Source organism: Manis pentadactyla, chromosome 11 (genome assembly GCF_030020395.1).
Source record: "Manis pentadactyla isolate mManPen7 chromosome 11, mManPen7.hap1, whole genome shotgun sequence".
NCBI lineage: Eukaryota > Metazoa > Chordata > Mammalia > Pholidota > Manidae > Manis > Manis pentadactyla.
Window position 1 is genome coordinate 10,770,192 of NC_080029.1, and position 27,979 is coordinate 10,798,170.

The following is a 27,979-nucleotide window of genomic DNA, read 5'->3' on the forward strand; positions in this document are numbered from 1 at the left end:
GAAAGTACAGCCTAGAACTAATGAGCTGAAAAATTAGTTTTAAAAATAATAAAACTTACTGGACAGTTTTGGAAAAATGATATTATAAAACAAAGAAAACAACTGGCACAGTTTAACCACCTAATTTCTAAGTGCACTTTGTAATGGTCCTTGCAAGCTGCCACTTTTCCCAGGATAATGACAAAAAGCTTCAGTCAAGTGTCACTGGCTTATGGTGACGGTTTTTTTTTTTATTGCATTGCCAAGAGTGGATTTTAAGAAAAAACACTACAAAGGTTTCAAAAACCCTATTTATTCTCTATCATCAAAAATAGCAACAGGGGGACTTATACAACTTTTCTGTGAGTACCCACCAGTCTATTTTTTTTTTCTTAAAAAAAATAGAAGTTAGTTAAAGAAAAATGATTTGGTTTTTAAAAAATAATGTAAGGAAACACTTAATCAGATAGCCCAAGGAGTCATCAGAAATATGTGTAGCAAGAAAGCTTCATTTTTGGCCCTCTCTGGCCTTTGCACGTCTTTTACTAAACTAGAAAGAGAATGTACAGTACCAATATGTTCCTCAACCTGCTTGGATCGAATTGTTTTGTTTTTAAACCCATTATTGCTAAACCAGAGTGTTGACACTGAGAGCCGAGGAGTCCGCTCATAGAGGATAAAATTGAGAGGCTGCTTCTGAGGACTGGATCTCCACCTGGGCCATTTTGAACTGGGTACACTGCAGCCATTTGCGGAGGGCCGCCAGGCCGGCACTGCTCTGGGATGCGCCGGGCAGCGTCCTTAGGCTGTGGTGGTTCACGTTGTTCTGAATGGCCTGGAGGCGAAGCTGCAGTCCCGCAGGTAAGTGCTGTTGAGAAACCACATTTAGTTTAGTTTCTTTCCTCGCAATGTTGGTGGTCATCAGACCAGCGAGTGCCAGCCTGGGCTGTTTATGTGGGGCTCAAGGGCTGTCTGGCCTGAAGAAAGCCAGCTTTCAAATTTGGCCGTGCTCAGGGCAGGGGACGTGGGCCAGTACCACGTGACCAGAGTTACCCTGGCCCAAACATACATCCTAATAATCCCTTTCCCACCTTGACTCATTCACTGCAACTGCCATTAAGGCTGACACACCAGTGTATGGGCTGACACACATAACTGTCCCCCAGGAGCCAGTCACCACTGGGCCTGGTGTAGCAGTGAAGTGCCCAGGCTCTGTTGCCAGGCTCCCTGGGTTCGAATCCTGGCTCCTCTGTGACAGCTTTAGGAACAAGCTTTCTCAGTCTGTGTCTGGATTTTCTCATGGGCAAAGTGGGGACAGAAACACCCACCTCACAGGGTCTTATAAGGATAAATGGGTTACTAGGGGGTTGAGACCAGAACTGGGCACACAGTAAGAGCTCCTACATTTTCGTCATGATTATAATCTCTGTTCTCATGTTAATGCACATGAAGAAGCTAGGCTGAAAGCTCTTCTTGTTTTTCCTAGCTTTTCATCAAATTCTGTTGGCTTCCTCTTAGCACTCTGAAAGGTCAAATTGCCACAGATTTCCATAAGCAAGGGGAGAGGCAACTTCTAGGAGGAAGCACGAGCCACTCAGGTTCGCAGTGAGAACCTGTACTGAGAAGGTTTCCAGTGGTGCCCATGCCCCACGTGTGGACAGAACAGAGCACTGAGGCCACGGATCAGCCCTCAAAGCCTGCAGGCACTGTGGGCAGCTGCACTGCTCTCTTGGTGTCTGGGATACCCTGAGGTCGCCCCTCCTCCATCTAGTGTCCTTCCCCAACTCTGAGAAGCATCCTTCAAGAAGGCTTCTGTCTTCTCCCCTGCTTCCCCACACTCCCTGTGCCCTGGGTGGGCCCAAGTGTGGGCGGAGCAGGGGCTAGTTTGTCGTATGCATGTCAAGCCCCAGTAACTATGCTAAGTAGTCATGGAGGATGTCTGATCTGCAATGACAATGTGTCACTCAAGATGAGAACTGGCAGTGGGAAAGACATTTGGCCAGGCTCTGTCCCTTCCTGGCTGTGGGGAAGCTACTCTGCTCCCCTCATCTGGAAAGGTAGGGGACAGGTCCCTTCTTGCTCAATTCTGTCATTCACTCCATGCTATCCTTTCTTAACAGAATTCTCCCCATCACCAAAAGTTAATTTTAGTGGCCAGGAAAGAGCACTGGACATGGCTGGGACCAGATCCCATGGGTACCTTCTGAAGGCAGGAAGTTCTCAGCCTGCATTCCAGTCAGTGATGGAGCTGCCCTCGGCCTCTGGGACCCTCCCCCGAGCTGCACTCGACCTCTGGGACCACCCCCCCCTTCATGTAAATTCTCATCGACAGTGAGCAATAGGAAGTGGCTCCTACTGTTACCTTACCTGGCCTGCAGGGTCTCCGGCATTATCAGCCCCCAAGACAGCAGGGTGAATTCCTCTTTCTCCCTAGTAAGTGGAGCATCAATAAGCCCTGGGAATGTTATTCTCTGGAGGGAACTGAGCTTTCAGTCCACCCGAGGATGACTTACCTTGATATTTGACTGAATCATTGGCAACCACATAGGTATCAGCTGTATGGAGAGACACAGAAACCTTGTTATTTGTGGTCTCCCTTCTCCCACATATGCTAGAGGGAAAGCTGGCCACACCGAATCCCTCTAACATTGCAGAAGGCTGTGGGCCCTGCGGCAGAGTTGCCCGTTCTCAGGAAAACATCTTTCTGAAACCAAACCCTGCTGAGCTGGTGGCATTTGGAGGTTAATAAGTGCCCCAGGAGTGCCCGGAGCACACACTGTAAAGGGCTGATTGTCTCTTGAAAGCTACCAAGCACGGGAAATTAAGTGTGTATTTATCTAATTAAATCCTCACTTTCTTAAAATAGAATTTCTTCCACAGGATCTTTAAAACTGAGTCCCTGAGTAGAATGGCGATTCCATTTGGTTCCTACGAAAACATGGCTGGGAAGCAGCTGAAACGCTTCGGTGATGGAAGCAGACAAGCCCTGGAGTTGCCTGGCTGTGGTTTTGGAAGGTGAGACGCACAAGAGTTGGACCAGGGGTTAAACGGTGCGGGCGCTCACAAAGGGGAACATGGCTCCCTGCTCAGCAGAGAGTGAGGCTCTCAACCAGCAGGCAGCAGGGTGCCCTGGGGCCCTTCCTAGGAGGTTACAGGACACCCCAGGCCCGAGAGTCCCCAGCAGCGTTTGTCTCTTAGCCATGTTTCAGCTCCTCAGATCATAAGTAAACATTTGTGGCCTCATAAATTCAGAAGCCAGGGACAGCATATAACATGTCCTAAAGTGTGTTCCACGGGACTTCAGTTTGGTGGGATTTAAATAGGGGAGGAGGATTTGGTCCGTTAAGTTTGGAAACGCTACTTTCTTTATTTCAGTACTGCTCAGATCTTTAATATGCTAATATGCCTCATATCATTTCACTCCATGTTCCTTCCAACCCTCTGCTCCAATAGAGGAGTGGAGCTGTTTGGACTGTATCGTGACCTCTCAAAACAGGTGCTGGCCCCTACCCACACTGCCTCGCAATGTGACCTGATTTGGAATGGGGGTCACTGAAGATGAAATCAGTTAAGATGAGATCATTCTATGATAGGGTAAGCCCTAATCCAAAATGACTGATGTTCTTATAAAAAGGGGGAAATCTGGACAATGACAAGCACACAGGAGAATGTCGTGCAAAGGTGAAGGCAGAGATCTACAAGCCAAGGAATGCCAACGATTGCTAACCAACCCCCAGAAGCTAGGAGAGAGGGTGGAACAGATTCTCTCTCATGACCCTTAGAACAAACCAACACTGCCAGCATCTTGACTTAACTACCGGCCTCCAGAACCATGGGATGATAAATTTCTGTTGTTCAAGCCCCCTGGTTTGTGGTAGTGTTTCAGCAGCCCTAGTAAATAAATATAAGGGCAGTCCAGGAAGCAAAGCCCAGAGGTGGGAATGTGCAGGGAGGGCAGGAGGCAGTAGGGATTTACACGATGCTAAAGGCAGAGTTTCTTAGGAGAGAGTCATGAGAAACAAGTTAAGAAAAGCTGAGGTGAGGCCTCTCATCATCTGCCCACAGATGACGTGGTATGCCACATTAGGGGATTTGGATTTTATTGCAAATTCAATATGACTTCTGAAGAGGAAGCCCCATTCACCATGAGCAGAACTGTGCTCCAGAAAGATCACTGTGGCAGCAGTTGGCAGACAAGGGTGAGGAACAACACGAAGAATGGTCTGGGGTGAAGGCCGCCTAGATGGTCCAGGTAAGACCCAGGAGGTCTCCTGGGATGGAGAAGGACGCTGCCTGTAGGCAACCTGTGAGCGTCTGAGGACTAGCTTGCTTTTTGGAGTGAGGAAAAGGCCAAGCAGCAGCTGAGATGTCCAGCCTGGGCAAACCGGAGGCAGCTCTGCCACCAACAGAATGAGCAAACCAGCAGGAGAGCCTGCTGGCATGCGGTAGTGTATAAATGACCTCTAGGCACATAGCCATTGGCTGCTGCTCTCATTTAATTCATCAGAATGCTTAAAAAAAAACAAACTTGGTGACATGACAAATTACATTTCTTTCTATGCTTTTTTCCCCAAGGCTAGTCTGGCTGTTGCTCTTGCTTTTAACATTCTGTTGACATATACAACTTGCTAATTTGACTTCCATTAATGTTTACGCCTAAGCACAATATTTATTTTGCAGCCATTTACTTAATACTCTGTCTCTAAAATAAACAGTGGGTAGAAATGGAGTATGGTGGGTACCAGAAGATGTAATTGGACTAACGCTCAAAACCCCAGAAAGTGACCCCTCTCTGCCTTCCCCTATCACCAACCCTTCTGACAAAACTATGGGATTACAAAGGCAGGTGACAGGTAAGGTTATGCTCTCTGGCCCTTAGTGAGACTGGCTCATCTAAACATTCTGAATGGGAAAAAATTAATTAGTTTAACCACCTCCTCCCCAGGGTCTGTACAGCAAAAACAAGCTGTGAGAGTTCTAATGTCTACGACTTTTGTTGACTTCTAACCTATTTAATATGGAAGTAGGCCCCTATGACTCTTAATGTTTGGAAAATGCCCAAACTAACATCCTGTTAAGAATCCTGAGGGATAAGGCGGGTAGGGGTCAGGGGGCACTAAGTACTCTGACCCTGGGTGGATGCCTTTCCCAGTGCTGTTCCTGGAGCTAATGGCCTTTGTGAGGCAAGCAAGGTTGATATTTCCCATTTACAAAACATGTGACCATATGATTCTAAAATATACCTGCAAGGGACCTTCAAATTTGTGATGTATGAATCACATGACTGGCGGCTTCAAGTTAAATCTCATTATTATTGATAGCATTATATAATCCAAAAGTCATGCTATTTCAGGAATGCAAATTTGACTTACTGAATAACATTCACTTCAGTTCCCTTTTGCTTGTGGCTCCTACAAAGCTGTCAGTAAGAATCAGATGTAATTTATTTTGGGTTCTGCAATGTTATACTAAAGTTGGTTGTTTTTTTGTTTTTTTTTTTTCCTCTCCAGAAACAATATCCAGAAAACTGAAGGACATTTAAAAAAACAGGTTGTTTTTCACCAAATTATAAGTGATACCCTTCCTCTTATCTTGGGTTATGCTACAGGATAAATTGAAGACTTTCTACTTGTCTGGACTGCATTCATCTCACTCCACGCTTGCCCCTCAGAATTAAAATTAGTTGTGAAACTTTCTCTTTCAGCAAAATGGAGTAACAAAGACCAGCTTTACCCTCCTTGCTAGGACAACTAAAATTCCAGGTGGAATACATGAAACAATGGTCTTCAGACACTGAGCATCACAAGCAGGACACTGATCACTGAGGGAGAGGAAACAAACAAGGAAAGCCTTACAATTAGCCTACCTTCCTGTCTAGAGAGAGTTTACAGGTGGCAACACAGGGAGGAGGAACCTGGGCAGAGCTCCTCCGAGTTGAGGGGATGGGGTTGGGAGTTTGTAAAGCAGAAAACTGGAGAGGAGAGAGTTGTACAGAGGTGTGTGTGTGTGTGTGTGTGTGTATGTGTGTGTGATCTGTCAAGGGTTCATCTTGAATCTTCAGCTGACTACTGACCAGGATACACAAGTGAGAAAACTACCCAAGGCTGAAGAGAAAACAACCCATAAAAATTAGACTGGTGCTCATAGAGAGTCAGCAACAGTCTGTGTTTCCACAAACTAGAGTGGAAAAATCTTATAATTCACAGTACACAAAGCAAAATACTCAAAAGGCTATTACCTTAGTAGTGAAGAAACATGAGCTCTAGACAAAATGCTGCTCTGATCCCATCTAACAAAGCTTAAAAGGAAGTCTCCAAAGGATAAAACTGCTTCTAAGTAATTTAACGATGTCACAGAACACAGGTCAAGAATATTTATAGGACTACGAAATATCCAGCACCTAAGAAAGTCAAATTCAAAATGTTGACAATTTAGTAAAAAATTACCAAGCATGCAAAGCAGCAGGAAAATATGACCTATAACGAAAAGAGAGCTCAATCAATTGGAAAAGACCCCAAAATGATACAGATAGAATTAGCAGAGAAGGACATGAAAATGGTTATTTTAACCATATTCAATATGGTCAAGAAGGCAGAGGAAATATATACATTGAGTAGCTGTTGAAGAAAATATGTGAGGAAACAACAACTGATACTTCCCCAAATATAATGAAAACTATAAATCCACAGATCCACGAAGCTAAACAAAACAAAGCACCAGAAACATGAAGAAAACTACACCTACACATCTCATCAAAAGCGATCCCAGAAAATTGCTTACCAATAACGGTAAAGAGAAAATCTTAGAAGTAGCTAGAGAAAAAGAACACATTACCTACAGAAGAAAAATGATACAGATTTCTTGTCAGAAACAATGGAAGCAAGAAGATAGTGGAGAAACAACCTCTCTACGGTATTGAAAAAAATTTTGAACAAAGAACTCAGTCCCCAATGAAAGTACCTTTCAAAAAGCGAGGCAAAGAAAAGCTGAAGGAATTAATCACTAGCAGACCTGTATAAGAAATAAAAAGGGAGTCCTTTGGGAAGAAGGAAGATAGAGTTCAGGTTAATATAAAGGAATGAAGAACACTGAAAATGAAAAATATAAATATGGCGATAATAGCAAGTATAAGTATGTATATTTTTTAATTTAAATCTCTTTAAGATATAATTGTTTAGAGCAAAAATAATAATAGCAACATATGGTTTGGTTTATAATATAGGTAGCACTGAAATGGATGACAATAATAGCACAAAGCCAGGAGGCTGGAAATGGAGGTATCCTATTGGACATTCTTATACTATATGAAGTGGTTTAATATTACTTGAAGGTAGACTGTGGTAAGTTAAAAATGTATACTATAAACTCTAACCACTAAAACAACAACTAAGACATATAACTAATAAGAAAACTAAAAAACACACTTCTAAATAGCCCATTGGCCAAAGAAGAAGGCAAAAGGGAAATCAGAAACTATTTTGAACTGAATGGACATCAGAACATATCAAAATTTGTAAGAATGCAGCTAAAGGAAGAAATTTAGAGTGCTAAACACTGATGACTGAAAGGAAGCCTCTCAAATTAATTAAAGGCTCCCTTAAGCTTCCATTGTGAGAAACTAAAAAAGAGGAGGAAATTATAGCTAAAATTTAATCTTCAAATCTCAATCCAAAAGAAGGCAGAAAAAAGGCAACGAGAGACAAAGAACCAAAAGGAAATACAGAAAATAAACAGCAAGATGACAGATTTAGGCCCAACAATAAAACAAAACACATTAAATGAAAATGGCTTAAAAATAACATAATAATAAAAATGGTTTAAAAACTCCAATTAAAAGGAAGGATTGGCAGATTGTATTTTTTTTTAAAAAGCAACAACCCAGCTAATGCTGCCTATAAGAAATATACTTTATATATAAAGACACAAATAGGCTAAAAGGATGGAAAAATATATACCATCCTAACACTAGTCAAAAAAAAAACACTGGAATGCCTTTACTAATATCAAATGAGTTTTCAAAGGAAAGAATATTACTGAGGATGAATAGCACCATTTCATAATTTCAATTCATTAAGAAGACACAATAATTCTAAACATGTACGCACCTAATAACAGAGCTTCATTACATTAGCAAAACCTGGTAAACCTGAAAAGATAAATAAACAAAACCATAATTATAGATAATTCAATTCCCCTTTTTCAATAATTGATAAAATAAGCAGATAGAAAGAAGGAAGGACATGGAAGATCTGGTCAACACTGTTAATAAGCTTGAACCAACTGACATAGGAAACTCTACCCCAAAACAGCAGAAAACACATTCTTTTCTAGTGAACACAAAACATTTACCAAGACAGGCAATACTCTGGGCCATAAAACAAGTCTCAATAAATTAAAATGATTCAAATTACACAAGTACGCCCTCTGACCACAGTAGAATTGAAAATCCATAGCAGAAAAATCTCCAGAAAATTCCCAAACATTTGGAAACCAAATAACAGTTTCTAAATAACCAATGAGTCCCAAAGAAAGCAAAAGGTAAGTTAGAAAGCATTTTGAACTAAATGAAAATGAGAATACAATTTACCAAATTGTGGATGCAATTAAACCTGTACTTAGAGGGAAATTTATAGCACTAATCAGTCATATTAGACATGAGCTCCACCTCCATCTTAAGAAACTAGAAAAAGAGTAAATTAAATCTAAAGTAATCAGAAGAAAAAAATCAAACTGAAATCAACTAAACAGGGAAACGAGAAAATCAATGAAAATAAAACCAAAAGATGGTTATTATTGTTTTTCCTTTCAATCAAAAGCTCACTAAAATTGATAAACCTCTATCCAGACTAATCAGAAAACAAAAACATCAGAAATCACAACTTACCAATAGCTGGCATTAAAGAGGTAGCATAACTACTGATGTTACAGATATATTTTAGAAAATGGAAATATTATGAACAACTTCATGCCAGTCATGACTATTTTGATGAAATGGATAAATTATTTGAAAGAGATACATTAAACCAGAAATCACTCAAGAAAAAACAGGTAACTTAAACAGTCCTATAACTATTGAAGAAATTGAATATATCACTTAAAAACCTCCTGCCAAGAAAATTCTAAGCTCAGGCAGCTCATTGGTGAATTCTAACAAATACTTCAGGAAAAAATAATACCAAATCTACACAAACTTCATCAAAAAACAGAAAAGGAAGGAATACTCCCCAACTCATGATGTGAGGCCATCATTATCCTGATATCAAAACCAAAAACAGTTATTACAAGAAGAGAAAATCACAGTCCAGTATCCTTTATGAACATTGATGCAAAAAAAATTATTTAAAAATGTTAGCAAATAGAATTCATTAAGATATAAAAAGGATAATACGTCTAGACTAAGTGTGGTTTGTCCCAGAATACAAGGTTGGTTTAACATTCAAAATCAATCCATAAAATTCACCTTATTAACAACCAAAAAAGGAAAATCAAATGACCATCTCAATAAATGTAGAAAAAGCATTTGACAAATCCTACATGTATTCCTCAAAAAAATTCTTAGCAGATTGGAAATATAAGAGAACCTTACTCAATCTGACAAAGGCCATCTATTAAAAAAACTCACAGCTAATATTTACATTTAATAAGGGAAAACTGAATGCTTTCTTCCTAAGATCAGGAACAAGGCAAGGTTTCCCATTCTCACAACTTCTGTTCAACTTGTACTAGAGGACCTAGCCAGAAAAATGAGATAAGAAAAAGAAATGAAAGGTATAAAGATTAGAAAGGAAGAAATAAAACTCCATTTTATTTGCACACAACATAACTGTCCACATAGAAAATCTGAAGAAATCCACAAAAAGATACTAGAACTAGTAAATGAGTTTAACAGGTTGTAGGATATAAGATCAATATGAAACCAACTATATTGTAAATACTAGCTATGAACAATCAGATTTAAGTGTAAAAAAACATTTATAATATCATAAAATCATGATAAACTTAGGGATAAATCTGACAAAAATTTAGGTCTGTATATGGAAAACTATAAAACATTGAGGAAAGTTAACAAGGACAAATAAAGAGAGTGATGTATTTTGTTCATGGATTTGAGGATTCAATATTGTTAGGATCTCAATTCTCCTCAAACTGACCTATAGATTCAATGCAATCCCAAATAATTCCCAGCAAGCTTTTTGTAGTAACTGACAAGCTGATTTTAAAATTTATCTGGAGGTGCGAAAGACCTAGAATGATAGTCAAAACAACTTTGAAAAGATGTAGAAATTTAGAGGACTAATATTACCTGATTTCAAGGTATCTTATAAATCTAAACGAATCTAGACAGTGCCATATAAAGACAAACAGATCAATGGAACAGAACTGAGTATCTAGAAATAGAACCATACAGATATGGTTAATTGATTTTTTACAGAAGTGCAAAGGCAATTCAATGGAGAAAAGGCAGAATTTTTTTTAAGGTATCATCGATATACAATCTTATGAAGGTGTCACATGAGCAACACTAGTTTCAACATTCACCCATATTATCAAGTCCCTCCCACCCCACTGGAATAACTGTCCATCAGTGTAGTAAGATGCTATAGAGTCATTACTTGTCTTCTCCCTGATACACTGCCTTCCCCAAGACCTACCTATATTGTGTGTGTTAATTGTAATGCCTTTTAATCCCCTTCTCCCTCCCTCTCCACCCACCCTCCCCAACCTTTTCCCTTTGGTAACTGCTAGTCCCTTCTTGGAGTCTGCTGCTGTTTTGTCTCCTTCAGTTTTACTTTGTTGTTATACTCCACAAATGAGTGAAATCATCTGGCACTTGGGGAAAGGATAGTATTTTTAACAAATGATCCCAGAATAAATGGATATCCCAGAATAAACACGTAAAAAAATCTCAGTCTATACCTTACACAAATGCAAAAGAACTCAAAATGGATTGTAGGTATAAACTAACACCTAGAAGAAAACAGAGAACAAGTACAAGAAAATAGAAAGAAAATTCTCTGTGATCTTGAGTTAGGCAAAGATTTCTTTTAAATACAGCATCAAAAGCATGATCCATTAAAGAAAAATGATAAAAGGTACTTCATCAAAATTAAGACCTGTGCTACACAAGACGCTGTTAAGATAATGAAACAACAAACCACAAAGAAAATCTTTACAAATCACGTATCTGGTAAAGGACTTGTATCGCAAAATTCAATACTAAGAAAAAAAAAACCCAGCCTGATAAAAATGGGCAAATAATTTTAACAGACACTTCACTAAGCAGATAGATGGATAGCAAATAAGCACATGAAAAGATGTTTAACATCATTTTCCAACAGGGAAATGCAATTTAAGACCACAATGAAATACCAGTACTCTGTTCTTAGAGTGACTAAAATTAAAGATTGACTACACTAAGTATTGACAAAGATTGTAGGAACTATTAGGCTCATATGCTGTTGGTGTGGATGTAACAAGTCACAATCACTTTGGAAAACAGTCTGCCAATTTCTTAAAACGTTATAAACATATCATACGGCCTAGCCATTCCACTTCTAGGTATTTACTGAGCACACACAAAGACTTTAATGTGAATATTCATAGAAATCTTATTTGTAATAGCTGGAAACTGGAAACAGCTCAGATGTCCATTCACATCTAATGACTAAACAAAATGTGATATAGTCATACAATGGAATACTAGTAAGGAATAAAAGAAACGATCTACTGATACATGCAATGACATGGATTAATCCCAATAATTAGTCTGAGTGAAAGAAGGAAAAAAAAAAAGCATTAAGTACTATAGGAACCATTTACATAAAACTCTAGAAAATGCAAACTAACCTAATGGGTATGAGAAAATTTTAGGCAGCTGAGGGATATATTCATTATCTTGACTGTGGAGATGATTTCACAGGTGTAATATATGTGAAGACTTAACAAATTCTGCATTTTAAATGTGTATAGTTTCCTGTATATAAATTACACTTCAATAAAGCCATAAAAAATAAAACCAGGTGCAATCACCCAAGTGTCAGTCATATTGTTTCTCTCACGGTGCTGCCTTTTGCTGCTGACTATCAGGCTAAATGAGCTGTATCTATCCCACTCGAACCAGGTACCTGGCAGTTCTCTGGTAACAGTGAAGCTCTCCCTGAAAATAGATTGCTTTTCTCCACCATTGTGTGAGTTAACTTGACAAGTATCCTTTATTGAAGAAGAGAGGCAACCAAAGAATGAAAGAGCAAGTTTTAAAGCTCCAAATTGATGTGCTCTGTGGTGGTGACAGTGGCTGAGATGATGGGACAGAGAAGTGAGAGGTAAAGAAGGACATGGTACAAGAAGAGGATGAAAGAAGAATCAGTGAGACAAGCAGGTGGAAGGACAGGAAGGAAAGGAAGAAGAGGGAAAATAAGATGCAGTGAGTGAGAAACCAAGTTCTCCTTCACTCTGTTTTTTTTACATCACATGAGAAGTTTTCTGATGTCCCTGGATAGAGAACAAATGCATTCAATTACTTTCATACACTGTACAATGGTTTAGAATACACAGTAATACTAGAAACTAAATTCACTTATCTTAGAGAAAAGTATTTGCTACCAAATCAGACAATTACAGATTATTTTCCTTGGTTTTCTGGATATCCTGTAAGGTGAGGCACACCATCCAATTTATATTCTAAAGGGTCATTTTCAGATCGATGTTCCCCAGTAATATTTTTATTACTCGTTTCATGCAGTCATGGCCCAGCATATTTAACGCAGCCAGAGCTGGTCACAGTGGTGGAGCAAGAGCGAAAATGACACAATAACCATTTGCTGAAGGGCTGTTACATGAGCCTGAATCCTCCAGCCCCAACTCTGAACATTAAAATTAAGTCGGTTTTATTTCCCTTTCTCATATGGCATATTCAAAATAAAATGACATTTGTTTTTAGCAGCAAGAAATGGTCTATAAAATCATAAGTTTTTCCTACCTTGACAAAAATTGTTGAATTGCATTCTTGCAATGCCTCCATTAGACTAATCACATGGAGACACACCATTTCTACCATCTGAAACAACAAACATGAAAATCAATTTCCACTCTCCATGATAATGCAAACCTAGCAAACAAGTCTGCAGCCACAAAAGACCCATGTCCTGTGCCTAGGAGGCCTTGCTGCTCAATGACCAAAGGGAACCACCAGGAGTGGTGTCTGTTTACCACTAAACTTCTAAACCAGGAAATGAAATTTAAAAGTTTTGGAGGTTTTGTGACTGTCATGCCTTCCTCAAATAAATTTCATGTAAAAGAAGTTTCATGTAAGTTTCCTCATCTAACTCAGGGCTGCCAATGGAATTCAGGTATTGCTCTTGCTAATCTGCAGCGCACCATGATCCACACCAGAGGACAGATAAGTGGATTCTGCTTCCTTGATATCCAACTACAGAACTCTTGGGTTTAAGCCCTTTTCTCCATCTTGATCCTTTCTCCACAGTTTCTTCCCCTAGAGTGGCTGTTTCATTTATTGTACATCTGTCTTTGAGGCTTTGTTCTCTATGAACAAGGTAGCCACCTCTATGACAGTTCAAAAATACAGTACAGATGATAGCCCTCTCATCAGAAATTCCTAAGGCTGGATTTTAAGTACTCCAGGGGAATTTTGCCAGGCTGCTTTATAAGGTTTAACAAAATTTTCTGAATAAAATTAATTCAAATTCACTTGTAACATTATTTGTGCAAAATTGATTCATCACAAATTCATTCATCAAGAAATTTGGAAGCGAGGTATTAATGGTATCAAAAAACTAATGACAGTAGAAGGAAACTTTGAAACTCTCATTTAAAAGGTTTCAGTTTTATCATCTGTAAAGTAACAGAACAGAATGCTTGATTTCCAAGTTCTTCGGTCCCAGAATCTCTGTCCCAATAAATGTCATTATTGCCATAGCAGTCAGAAATGTTTGTGTACTCTAAAATTCTCACATAACCTTCCTTTAAATTGAACTAAAACACTTCTCTCCATACACAATGGCCTTACATCTGCTTCTGTAAAGAAAAGAAAGTGCCTCACTAAAGGCAAAACATAATCCCTTTTCCAGTTAGAGTTAAATGAAAATGATCCTTAAGACCAGTATTCAACCAATCAGAAATCACTTCCAGAAAGCCTGTTGGAGGCAGTGCACTGTCAGGTTTCTGGACACACTGGAATCACCACTACGGTGTTCTTCCAAGTCCCCTGCCCCTCAGAGACAAGAATTCGACTAAGGAAACCCCCAGAAACAAGACACTGGCTGTCACTTTCCCCGCTGAGAACCGGCCCCAAAGGAGCGCACTGAACTCAAGGACTCCCTTGCAAATTCCTCCCGTACACCCTCCCACCCTGACCCCAGGGGACGAATCCAAGCTTTTTCAATGAAATGGCCTCACGCTGATCACACACTAGGTATTTCCCGATGAGGTTTAGAGCAATCCCTCTCTTGGTGAGCCATCTACATTAAAATGGACCTGGATTTGACGGCTGAGGAGCTTACATCCTCACCAGGCAACTCAAAAAGGGGAAACTCTTCAGGTTTTGAGCTCTGAGTGGAATGAACGTGTGTGGTCAGGCTGCTCTTAAATAACACAAACAAGGTGACCCAACTCGCTAGGGTTTTTCCAGATTACCTTGGATTCCAAAAATAATACGAATCTCCCTCTTAACTCTCTGACTTTATAGCACAAAACAACCCTCAAAAGTAGAAGTTTCAAACAGATTTCCTTTGGCACTTGACAGAGAAAACAGGACCTGTTTTTACTGAAGTTACTTGACTTGTTTGCTTTCTCATCAAAATTTTTACGCTAGTAGAGCATCCAGTTTATAACATAAAAATTCACCAATCCGTGTATATATTACAACTGAGCTCTTTAATAAAGAGGTAATGTGAAGACTGGGGATGGTACACATCTTGAGATTCTATCCAAGAGGGGGGAAACCTATTCGTGAACTCACCACCTTGTTATGGGCCATCAGCTGAAGGATGCTGGGTGTCACCCTACTCCAAAACTCAAGCGCTGTCAGGATCGCTGTGAAGCTGAATTCATTCTGACTTTGAACATTTGTAGCTACGGCACTCTGTTCGCAGTATACGGTCCAGAGCTGAGCAAAGATGAATGCGTGGAAGAGGGAACACATGTGCAGCACGGAGGTCTGAAAAGGAAGCAAATGGGGGCCGTTACGTTCCAGGGGGCTGTGTGCTCCACAGAGCTGCTCCCTGCATGTGTGCAGCCTTCCAGGAAGCGCAGCCCAAGCACATCTAATTCATGGGGTCCAAGGCTGAAGGAGTTCTCTCTGAGCTGCAAAGTCATGATTTGTCACCTTAAAACAATCTGCTTTTGCTCATTCAGTGGGAGTCTGCTTAGAGAACAGAACGTCTTTTCCAAGAGAAGGTACCTTAGTTTGCAGAATAAATCTACCCACCCCTTGCCTGTTGATGGAGCTGACATTCTCATCCCTAACCTAGATTAGGAGGAAAAATCATTCTATTGTTTAAAGGTGTCGCCTCAACTATTAACACGGAGATAATAATACCCTCCTGAAAGACTTGTAGGTAGGAGTAAATGAGAAGATCAGATGAACACACTGTCCGGCACTTAATAATTATACTAGTAGTAGCACTGCTAGTGACAGAAGCAGCAAAGATGGTATTTCTATTAGTTGTTAGTTGAGTGAGCACCTGCAATGTCCCCGAAAGGAGCTAAAGGCTTTTCAAAGGTTACCTCTGTAATTCTCAGACCACCCCCTCATCTATTTTACAGATGAAAACCCGGAGTTCAGAGAAGATAAGTAACTTTTTCAAGGTCACAAAATTACAAAGTAGCGTTGTTAGCTCAAACACAGATCTGGGTTGAAATATTAGGAACTGACTGCCTAATTCCTTTTGCAAATACCATTCAGGTCATTTGGATGGGTGCTCTACTTCATTGCCAAGTCAGCTTGCCCTGGCCTAAATCCAAGCTGTTCCCAAACCCACTGCGACTTCCCAGAACTCGCCTAAACTCTCTGACGGGCCCTTGGCTTCTCTTAGCTGAGGAGTACCAATGTGTCTGGCTGGCTTGTACTGGCCCATGATCGATGCCTGCCTGGGGTTTACTTATTCCCTCAAGCACATCATCTGTCTCTACAATTTACAAAGTTTCTCTGTGTAGGTGATTCCAACATGAACTTTAGTGAGTTCCCAAATGACTTTCTTATTTTAATTCTGTATCTTCATATAGCTCTAGAGAAATTGAGTGGAAAAGATAGTGCATGAAGAATTTGACAGCACATACATTTTCCTCATCTTCATATTTGGTTCTAAAAACCTATCACAGAATTATTATTTTATTTCTAGCCTTTTATTTCTCTTCATTATTTTGAGACAGAAATGCCTAGGAAGCTAACTTTTGCTTGCCTCCATAATTTATCTTCATTAAAATAAACCAAAAAACAATTTAGGGGAAGAAAAGACAGTGTGGGAATTTAAACAGCTTTAAGTAAGGCATTAGCAAAAAGTTGCTTTCCTGACATCCACAGGAGGGCAAGGGATAAGATGCATTTTCTTCTCAGAAGAAACATAATTGGCTGATAAGGGTTTCCATTAGCAATTTCAATGCATATGGTCTTAATCTTGCAGAAATCACTTACCTTTGATTGCTCTGGAAATCCAATCAGAATAACAATAAGATGGTCTGCAATATGAGAACCTGCATCCAGAGGTATGGGCAGGCATGGCGAGGAGGCATTTGGACACACTGCGTTATGAGTGAGGGAGCCCAGAAGCAGCCAGGACAGCAGTCGGATGTGGGAGACACACTCGATGAACTCTTTCGGCCTGTATAGGAGAGGAAGGAAGAGTTAAAGATGATTTTCTGTTTTGTTTCATTGGGTGCTCACCAAACGCTTATTGATGGAGGGGATTAAAAGCATAGTCTTGTAGGCAACAGTACAATAAAACACTGAGGTCACAGAGTGCCAAAGAATGATATGTCTGTTTTTCTTGTCTCCCATTCTGATCCCAGATCTTAGCTTCTTGAGCAAAGAGCAGCCTTTGGTGACACAAGAATAAATGTCATTCTTCCACAAACCCAGCTGACTTCCTGACTAGGTCCTCTTTCTAAACACTTTTTTTCTTCTCACTAGAAAGCTTGACATTCCCACTAGAGGTGAAGGACCAGAGGAGGAGATGGAACACATAGCCACACATTTTCCTGCTCTTCTGTTGTTCTGTCCTCCTGCCCTTCTCACCCTCTACCCCAACTCCTTTCTCTAGCCAGGAAGCAAACCGCTCCCGAATAAACCAGACCATGAACACCTCTCCCGTCTCAGCTCCACCTACAGGCAGGATCCGGGCCTTGCATCTCCTTGAGCTCTGCTTCATCTCTGCTATGGTAGGGGTTTTGTTCCAGCTGCAATCTAATAAGCTCCTTGAAGGAAGAAGTTATGTAAGTGCTTAGTAAATACCTATTGATTTTTTTAACCAGTTGAAATTAAGAGTTAGATTGCCGTTCTAAGCTCCAAGTTTTCATCATCCATCAGGATGATTGAGATTTTTGTATAAGGGCAAATTTATGTTACTGGCAGCATGTCATAAAGTGCTCGTGTTCACAACTGCTGCCAGGTCCACAAATAAAGAGTCTGATTCCATATGCTCAGCCAATCATATTCCACTCCCATCAATCTTCAGTGCATTCATTCAAAGCACTTACTGAGCCCCAGGAGAGGCAGGGCCATTTCCTGCCTTATTTACTCTCATTGCTGAAATAATAAGGGTCTCACCCTTGTTGCATTGCAGAAGGGGGATGATAGAGCCAAGGCAGATAGCGAATCACAGCCTTGTTATCTCTGTGGTTGCCCCGTGAGATTTCCATGGCTGCGATCTGAGCCAGCCCGACTTTGAGATGTCCACCAAAGGTATCTTCATGCAGAGGCTGGGAACATGTCTTCATGTGGCTCTACAAAGCAAAATGGCATTTTTTTTTTTATTTTGGCAGAGTATCTGGAGACATCCCAGGTCCCTATTTTAGAAGACCAGGTTGTCATTTTTACACCTTCTATCACCACTCTTAAGCATTCAGCCCATTTAAACTTCTTCAATGGTTTCCCATTGTTCTTAGGATGGAGAGGAAATAAATTCTTTAGCGTGGCCTAAAAAGCCTGGAATGATGTAGCCACTGCAGAACTCTGCATCTTACCCCTCCAGACCAACTACACCGGTTTCCTCCCATTTCTGGCCTTTGCTTATGCTGTCCTCTCTGCCCAAAGTACTGTTCCTGTCTCTCTTCACCTAACTAACTGTTAGTCATTGTTCACATTTTAGCTCAAATATCCCTTTTCCAGGAAGCCTTCCCTGACCTCTCTGGCTAGGTCATATCACACTAGAAGAAGCTCTCATGTCTCTGTCCACCCATTTCCCAGCAATTGTGAGAGACATAATTTTACTTTAGTGTGTATGAAATTTTCTTTAAAATTGACCTCCACTACCACACTATACACTGAACGAGGGCAGCTAGTGTCGTTTTGCTCATTGTCACATCCCTAACTGCCTAGAATAGTGCTAGGCACATCATAGCTGCTCAATACCTATTTGTTGAATAATTTAAAGATTTCTTTTCTCAGTGTGGCTAGTGGAAAGAGCACTGAGCTGGAAGTTGAGACCTACGTTCTAAATCCGGTTCTGTCCTGCTTAGTCACATGGCCTCAGACAAGCCGCTTGCCACTTGACTTTTCTGATCTGTTTCCCTTACATGTCAAATCAAAGGACTTGATTAGATCTGTAGTCCCCAACCTTTTGATCACCACGGAGCCTTCTTATTCCTTTTCACTGTATTTTCAAAGTGGCTATCAAATAAGCTAAAACGTTTAGGTGACAGTGTTTTCTCTTTCTTATACATCAAAGTTTTTCAAATGTGAACGACCCGATTCAGCAATCAGAAGCCAGGGCAAGTTCTAGTGCCCAGGGAGCGGACCCGGAAATGACCGGGCTTAGGTACCATCAGAAAGCCTCAGACAGGGCACGGCCGCTGCCTCCCCAGGTAACAGTAAATCCCAACGGTCTGCTCAATTCTCTCGATACGTCTCTGTGTTTCGAACCTAAGAGAGGGGCGGACCCAAGCCTCTTACCTTCAGTTTGGTGAGAGTGTGCATGTCTGCCATGAAATCCAGCACTTCGCCGACATACTGCCGTGCGCACTCCATCGCCGCCGTCCCGCACTGAAACACAAGCACACCGCTGGCTGCGCCCCCTGAGCCCCGTGGTCGTGTCAGAATGACGCTCACTGTCAGTTCTGCCCCAGCGGCAGTGAGGGTCTTGCTCTGACTTCACACTGTTTACTAATAAGTTGTTTCATTTTCTGGATTTCTGATTCACTCCATTACCATCAGCCAACTCTGTGACTGTCTGCCCACTGTTCGGACAAAAATTTATAGAAGGTTTGTGGTGGGGAGCAAAGAAATGGTGACAGCTTACGGGGGGCAGGCTTTACACGCTTTTTTCCACTGGGTGATTTGACTGAGTTTTGTTTGCTGCTTTTTAAACTGGTTTGGATACAAAGATTTACCTGATGGAAAGCCATTACTTGTCAGTCTTTATGACACGAATCACCTTAAAACCTCAGGAACACTCTATCACTCTAGAGAGTCTTATATACGTGTAAAATATGTGCCACCAAATTCTAACACCAGAATCTTGAATCTTTTTCTATAGAAAAGAGTATATGAACAAACATTGTGTTTGCTGAAAACATCAAAATTCTTACACTCAAGTCACTTAATAAGTTAACTTCCTTACACACAGTAACCACATATTAAACTGGTAAGTGTATGACTATTGCATCCTTGCTAGGGGTAAGGAGAGAAAGAAATGTAATGATCATCTTCCCCACATACTAGCAGCATATTTGGGAAGTTTTAAAGGAAAAGAAAACACACTTGTGTTTCAGGTGATTAAACAGCATAAACCTGCTCTCTTGAGGCAGTGAAATGAATTTCACATTATAAGCGAAGAAAAGGAAAATGAGCAAACGGGCTGCATCAGGCTGGGTGCAATGTGGATCAAAAGCAGGCCTTCTTTGAAGCCATCCGAATACTATGCCAAGGCCTTTCTTAAGGAAAATCTGGAACATTATATTCTTAACTAGCTCACCCAGTGGCTCTTATTTTCCCATATTCATGTAAATCTGCACAGCACTGAACTATATCACTTTCTGTCTCTTCTAGAATGTTACGCCTGTCAGTTCCTCTGACAGGATAACAAACAGTAAAATAAGGTCACTGGCAGTTCTGTCAGACTGTTTTCCAAGCATTTCATACATTCTAAGGTTTTCTTCTTATAATTTAAATCAAGTGAAGGAATTATAAAAGGTTATTGTGCTCCTGTTTTGGGAAAATTAATCCTTTAGTGCAAGAAAGGCTTCCCCTGAATTTATTCCATTTTTTCTGACCTTTCATATGTCATGCAAATAGGAGCATATACGCTTTTTTTGAATTGCTTGAAAGGGATTTGCTTCTTTCACAGGCAATATTTTATATCATTTCTACTAGGCAAATGTCACAGAAAATAATTACTAGGAGCATTATTCAATATTTGTCTTTTAAGTTTGAATTTCAAAGAAAATGAGAGCAAAGAATATACTATTATCTGGTTACTTTTGCTCTAGAGACAGCAACTGCATCTAATAAAAACCTTAAAATATTCTTTAGAGTCAGTGTAATCTTACTGAGCCATCTACACTTAAAAGCAAAGCATATAATTTCCAGCCCCTTCTTCTTTTTTACTTTGCAGAACAGAAGTATCACTTCAAGTGTTATTTTAAAAAAAACAAAACATAAAGACTCAAGCTCCACTTGTTTCAGACATCCTATATCTATTTCAATAGAAAAACTGATGATAAAGGTGTTGAAAATCTACTCTAAACCAAAAGACAGGAATTGAAGCGAATCATATCCAACTCTTCCTCAAAACACACAGCTGATTTTAAAGTTATGTTTTTTAGATCATAAAAGTAACACATGTTCAATGTGGGAAACTTGCAAAATACAAGTTCATGATAAGAAAAAGAAAAATCATCATAATCCTAATTCTATCTTCCATCCATGAGACAGCCAGTTACTTTTTCCTTCCAAGTTTTTTTGAATGCAAACAACATACATGTATACATACAATTTTTATAAGGCTGAGACCACTTTTTTCTAACCTGCTTTTAAATTAAATCCATCCTAAGCATTTTCCAATTAATTATTCTTTGAAAACTTGATTTGGTAGCCACATAATAGTCTATCAACAATACCTCATGGTGGACATTAACTTTGTTTCCATATTTTTGCTATGTTAAGTGCTGCTTTGATAAATATACTTGTATATAATTCCTTAATGGCATGAACCTGCTCTCTTGAGGCAATGCAATATGCCTATTTAATTATTTTCTTAAAGAAATTCCTACAGTTGTCAAACTGCTCTCCAGCATAACTGCATCATTTTTCACTGCCACCAATAGCTTACGGATTGCTTGTTTCACTTGATGATCAACAAGTTTAATCAGTAAGAAAAGTCTGCTGATTTGCTAGCTGATTTTAATATTTATATTATTAAATATTTTAATATTTTATATTAATGTACAGTTCACTGATTGCAAGTGAGGGTAAAAGGTGTATTTTGAATGGCTAATTGGTCATTGGAATGGATCCTATATGTGGATCCAATAATCGTTTTTTGTTGTTGTTGTTATTGGAAGGCTTGTCTTATTGATTTCAGTAAACTTTTCATATATTAGGGATACCAGTTTTTAGCTATCACATAGGTAACAAATAGCAAGCTTTAAAGATTTAAATAAGGAAACCAGTGAATGTGCAACAGTGACTGGCTATTCTCTTCTTCCCTAACATGTGAGTAGACCACATTTCCCATCCTCCCTTGTAGCTAGGTGTGGGCAATGGAATGTGAGTGAAAGAAAAATGCATCACTTTTAGACCTAGCCCATGAAAACCCTCCATGTACCATATTCTCTTCTCTTCCCCCAACCACCAGCTGATTGCAGAAGACAGCACATGACTAAGGAGTCTGATCCCTAAGTGTTCACATGGCAGTCCACCTCCCTCTACTAACCACGATGCCCATTTAAACTTCCACAAGCAAACAATAAACTTTCCGCATGTTAAGTTGCTGAGAATTAGGATTTTATCTCATAGTATCTTACATTCCCTCACTCCTATTAAGAACTCTTAAAAAAAAAAGTATACTAATTCTAATCCCAGAAATCTACTATAAATAGTCTAAAATACAAACAAAGATTCGAGCACAAAGATGCTTATCACATATTAGTTACAATTGCACAATACTGAAAATAGCTAAAATATTAAAAAATAAGTAATATATGCTAATATTCTTTTTAATAGTTAATGTTTACTCAACACTTACTAGATGTCTGCACCACGCTAATGTTTACACGCACTATCTCATTCAATCCCCAACCCAGACATCAGGCCCTGTTATATCCCATTCTACAGGTAATACAAAGCAAGGAAAAATAGGTTAAATGATTCTCTGGCAAGCGGTAAGTGGCAGACCTCAAACTCTGGTGTGAGCCTGACTCTTACCACTATTCTGTGGTGCATTCACATGAAGTGATACTCTGCCACCACTAGGCTTTGGGGAAAATATTTATGACAAATGAAGCCAAAGCCGCATCTACATTATGGTTTCAACTACATAGAAAAGAGAAAGAAAATACATTAATATGTTAGCAGCAGAATGATCTCTGGGTTGAATGACTGTTATTTTTTCTCTCTCATAAAACTTTTCCTCATAAAAAAAAAATAGTATTTTAAAAATAATAATGTTTAGTGTTGTGGGCAAAATTGGTATACTTATAAATGTAAATTAATAAAACCCTTTTGGAAAACAATATGGGAATACATACCACTAAGATATTGCTGCTTTTTGACTAATGAATTTATCCTAAGGCTATAATTTAAAACAAACCTGAAGATGATCTGTGTAAGAATATATATATGTATATATCAGCAAAAAACTGGAAAATAAATTTCTAACAATATGGGAATAAACAAAGTAGAATACTGAAAGAGTCAAAATATGGAGAAATTTTCTAAAACAACAGAGTTCTTATTTTAAGGCAGAGGGATTTTAGGTGATCCTTTTTCTTTATTAAGATTTTTCTCCACTGAAAAATTAATTTTTTTCAATTAACAAACCTATGAAAGTTCTGAGTTGTTGCAGCAAACTTGCTATCCATAAGTTATTGTGGTTTCTTATCTTCAACCCCACTGATGAGAATCTTAACATATTTTACCAAACAGTTCACTAGTTGATAATAATAGAAATGTTTTAAATTTCAGAGGAAATACTATAAAGGAAAATACAGTATTACAATGCTTATTTCTTTCTGGCAATAGTTAAATCAAATTGGTTAACACGAGACAGTATGCGAAAACTGCTTCTGGAAAAACTGAGCTTTAATCAAATCTATTTTGTACATCTGGTAATTTCTTTCCTCTCCTTAACTCACTGCATCAGTTTTACTCTGGAAAATTTTCCAAGGGCTGGGATTTTAATTTAAATATTCATTAGTGCTCTTTTTAAAAAGAAGCTAGTATGTTTTCAGTTTTATAGTGTTTGTCCTATCAAAAGTGAACCAGGACACAGGCCCAAAATACCTCTTTGCTAAATGAGGAAATGAGAAGCAACATAAAATGCAGACAACTAATTCAGTCAGGACTCACTCCAGGTACAGAGGCGATCATCTGCTTGCTCAGGATTGTTGACTCTGCTAGTTTGGTTCCAGCATCGGCACAAATAAACTAGTAAGAAATTGAAAGGACAATTACTTTTAAGAGCACGTGGACAGTAACAAGCAATTCATAATTTTATTAACTGGATTTAAATTCATTAGTGTTCACTTTTGTGACAATCCGCCTTAATCATGATAGTTTATTCCTATCAGAAATTCAGCATCATAGACTGAGATTAACACACAGATTCCTACTTCACCCAGACAATTAGGTGGCACTGAAATGGGGCCTCAATCAAAGAAAGGAGCCATGTCAGTACTGGCAGATACTTTATGAGGTTATTCTATATATTCCTTAGCACTTCTTAATGGTCACTGAATTTTCATAGATTTTTCTGGACTGCCAGTATATCATACATTTAGAATGAAAACAGAAAAACCATCAAACTCAGAGCAGTACTCCACCTGTGTCTTCCCCTCCAAGGCCTCTGGCTATCTGGTCTTCTTCTCCCCCTTCATTCCCGCCTACCCTCTGTGCTGATAATGACCCCACTCCTGCTCTGTGTCCCCACAGGACCTTTCACACACTTCCATCATAACAGTCATGAAGTTAGACTACAATGACCTATGAGACTATTGCTCAACCTGCTATAAGCTCTTTTAAGAGCACAGACTCTAGACACTTGCCCCGAACATTAGCTTCATGAGACATCTCAGAGGGGCTCTGCAAGAGTTTGTGAAATGAACTGGCTGATCAATTATGATGTGAGACCACAATGAAAATGTATTTGCCAGATTACAGTTTAATTTGCTTCATTAGAGGTTTTTATAGCTATTTCGCACTTAATGCAACACCGAACCACTTATTGTTTCAGGAAAAAAAGATAAACATGAAGTCTGCAGAGTTGGCTATGAGCAATTACTTCCTGGCTAATTTCTCTTTCCTGGCCTCTGGCCAGTGGCCCCAGCAACTATGGGACCCAAAGAGGCTGCTATGCAGAGTTTGGAGGGTCTGAGAAAAGCTTTTCCTTCCAGTTCATTCACTCCCACATTGGAAGAGCACAGCAGAGTCAGGGAGGTAAAAAAGACAATGACTTCAGCTAGGCAGTCTCAGTCCCTACCAAACCAGGGATAGGCGATACGGGCTAGGGTCAAATGAAAATCTCAAGGAGGCCTGATGAGGATCTGAAACTACCACGTTTCATGTTTCAGGCTAATCAGGGCTCAGAATCAAAGCATTATGCATAGGCAGCAGGTTTTGGCTAACAAGGCAGAGCTCTAAGTCAAAGGCGTTCTAAAGGCAAGAAGCCCTGAGATTTCTTGCTCAAGGTCTTCCAGCGTGGACCTCCATGAAAGGTGTTTTGGTACAGGTAACTGAGCTAGTGGTGAGAGGACAGCAAGCAGAGAAAGTCTGAAAGTCTCTGAAAGCCACATGGCAGGAGTAGACACATCCTTCCACTCTCATATGCTATCATTTCCATTTGCCTCAAATACAGTTACAGGAAGCTGAAGAATCAAGTTGGCCACTGATTCCAAATGAGACCAAGGAAGTACCGGCTGATAATATCCCAGGAATACCCAAAATTCACATTATTTTATTCAGGTATGTTTATCTCTGCTCTCCTAACTTGAACTTATTTCCAATATAAGGAAAAGTAAACAAAGTTGGGAAAAAAAAAAGTAAAGCCTGTATCACTTGTCAAAAGCTGTAAATCAAAAAGTAAAGTATTTGATAGAAGTACATGGTGAGAAGGAACACTCTCAACCTCCTAGCAGATATTGTATGTTTTCCCAAAAATTGTCTTTCCAAAGCTATCTGAGTCTGCAATCTAAGACAAATGACTTAACACTAAGTTCCAAAACCTCTTGCCAGACACCACCATTTTAACTAATTTCTTTACAGTAGAAATGAGAAACTGCACAGCTAAGAGAGGCCAGAGGGGAAGAGAGAACTGCACAAAGTGTGAGGAGGGGCCCTGAGGTGGCCTCAAGGTCCTTCCCGGGTCCCTACAGCCCGCTTGCAAGGCCCAGCTGTGCCCTTGAGGTCAAGGTAAGGTGTATAAAGAAGCACAACTTCAAATGTCTCTGTCTCCCCTCAACAGAAGCCCTTCTCACCTACCACACTTGGTAAAGTAGAGTGAATAACATAATGTAAGAAGGTTGTCAGCCTCATAGTGTCAAGATATGAGGCCACATTCATATGTCTGATTGGTGAGAACCATGAAGTCAGAATTAATCAAATACCATCCTAAAGGTTACAGAGGTGCTGCATAGAATCTGCTGTATTAAAGGGTGTAAAAATACCTAAGCCTCTAAAACCATTATTTGTTTATCAGTGCATTTTAATCCAGTATCATTTTACATGTATGTACAACCAAACCTTAATAAACAAGCTGGTTTCTGTCTTCATTTTATACAGCCACCAACCGTGAACTGAAAAACTCCATTAAAATTCAAAGAATTGCTCAAAAGATAAAGACATAACTAAAATCAGAGAAAGAAAGGATGGCTGCTGTAGAAGGAAGAATTCTATACTTTCAGATAGAAAAACAGGCACTCCTGCATGAATACAAAAGAATACAAAAGAAATGTGGTATCCATTATGTGTCATTACTAAATTAATTGTCAAATGTCACCCAAAATAGTATCTCCACCTCTCATCCCAGAGGGTGATCAGATTATTACTGACTCAGCTAATATTAATAATCCCACATCAATAGTAACTATGAATTAAAAACAGCAGCCTTATCCTCTGCCGTTTTTTTGTCCTCCAGCCCACAACTAACCCGTCTTTAAAAGAAAACCTTTCACCCACATGATTTCTCACACTTGAACATGCAGGTATATGCCACATAGTGGGAGTATTATGCAAATTAGCAGAATGTCTACTCTTGACACATAATGGGAGGAAATTCTTTTTAATTTGAGCTTATCTAGCTATTATGGTGGCTTTTAATGAGTTATCACTCTATTATGGAAAATGCTTTAATCCATCTCAAGAACACTTCTAATAACCTATTACATATAAAATAACTACAGCAGACCAGCAAGAGAGAAAATATTGTAAGCAAATGCAAAAACGTCAAAAGATCTGAATTAGAACAAGACAGGGCATCTGTTCAAAGTGCAGAACTATGTCCTAGTGGTCGACAATTTAGATTCTGAAGAATACATATATATTTTTCTATTTGGCAAATTCTTTCCTGTCTCCTTTTCTTAAAAAAAAAAAAATATTCACTCTGCTTTTAAGGCCACCTGATTTTATATGTAGGTAAAAACAAATGATGGGAATCATAGCTAGACACTCACAACATAGCAAGCTGGGAGATTTCCTATGATGCTGGGCCTCCAGGAAGAATTTCTAGGAATTAAAAAACAGATTGGTACCTGTCACTGCCTTGAAATGTTTAGAACTTGGGGTGACCCCACATCCCTTGGGCAAATGTCCCATTGGTCATTAAGGGGACTCCCTCACTGAGAGAGTATTCGGTGAACAACGAAGCTATCGCCAGCTCCACCTCTGTGAACTCATCTATCTACGAAGTCTTCAATTAGAGACGTCATAGAGGAAATACCCTAGTGGTTCCCTGTGGGGTGAAAGAATGAAGGATAAATCCAAGGTCTGAGGATCTGACTCTCTTCTCATTAATGGGGCCGGTGACATTCATGACAGATAACTGGGGGAGCTTTTCCTTCCCATTCTTGCTTTCTTGTTTTCAAGTTGCATTTTCAGCCAAAACAAAGCCACCCCCACTGCTTCAGATGATGGTCACTGGCACCTATGAAGGGAGTCCCTGACGGCCCCAGACACACTATCTGTCCATACTGTGCGCCTGGTCCTCCAAGTGCCAGGAACTGACATGCCCCATCCGGAAAGGGGAAGAAAGCTTTCTTGGACTCCAGGCTAGATTCTCTGGCCTAAGAGAAGCTACCAGAGAGCGGGCGATCATCTCTGCTGTCCTCCAAAGGACACCTGTCTACGGTAGTGCTGGATGGTTTGTACAAGCACACCCTGAATGCCCGTTATTGACAGTCTTAGAAGTGTACAGATCCCGTCCCTCTGTCTGTATTCCCATCTAGCAAGACACATAGAAAAACGACGCTGTTCGGTGCCAGAGTCAGAGATTCTGGAGTTGGCCAACCCGGATGGCAGGCCTTGATGTCCCTGGCACACCAGTGACGCCGGGAGGGGCGGGACCCCAGACAGTTACTGGGCTGGCTGCTGCACTCCTGCAGATCCCAGCAGCGGAGG

At 39.8% G+C, this 27,979-nt stretch overlaps 1 protein-coding gene across 6 annotated transcripts in view; it reads right to left on the reverse strand.

Moving 5' to 3' along the window:
- Positions 1–581: 581 nt before the first annotated feature.
- Positions 582–27,979, reverse strand: part of UNC79 (unc-79 homolog, NALCN channel complex subunit) — a 249,130-nt gene continuing 221,732 nt past the window's right edge. For 5 of the 6 annotated variants that reach the window (XM_036882400.2, XM_036882399.2, XM_036882395.2 and 2 more), the window contains 8 exons: positions 23,720–23,797; positions 19,106–19,195; positions 17,762–17,937; positions 16,631–16,817; positions 14,957–15,154; positions 12,959–13,036; positions 2,493–2,534; positions 582–847 (listed from right to left, as the gene is read on the reverse strand). In XM_036882400.2, the coding sequence (XP_036738295.2) occupies positions 647–847; positions 2,493–2,534; positions 12,959–13,036; positions 14,957–15,154; positions 16,631–16,817; positions 17,762–17,937; positions 19,106–19,195; positions 23,720–23,797 (1,050 nt within the window). In that variant the 3' untranslated portion in view covers positions 582–646. Of the gene's footprint in view, positions 848–2,492; positions 2,535–11,924; positions 12,472–12,958; positions 13,037–14,956; positions 15,155–16,630; positions 16,818–17,761; positions 17,938–19,105; positions 19,196–23,719; positions 23,798–27,979 lie in introns of those variants that run through there. The other variant, XM_036882401.2, reaches the window with a different exon arrangement.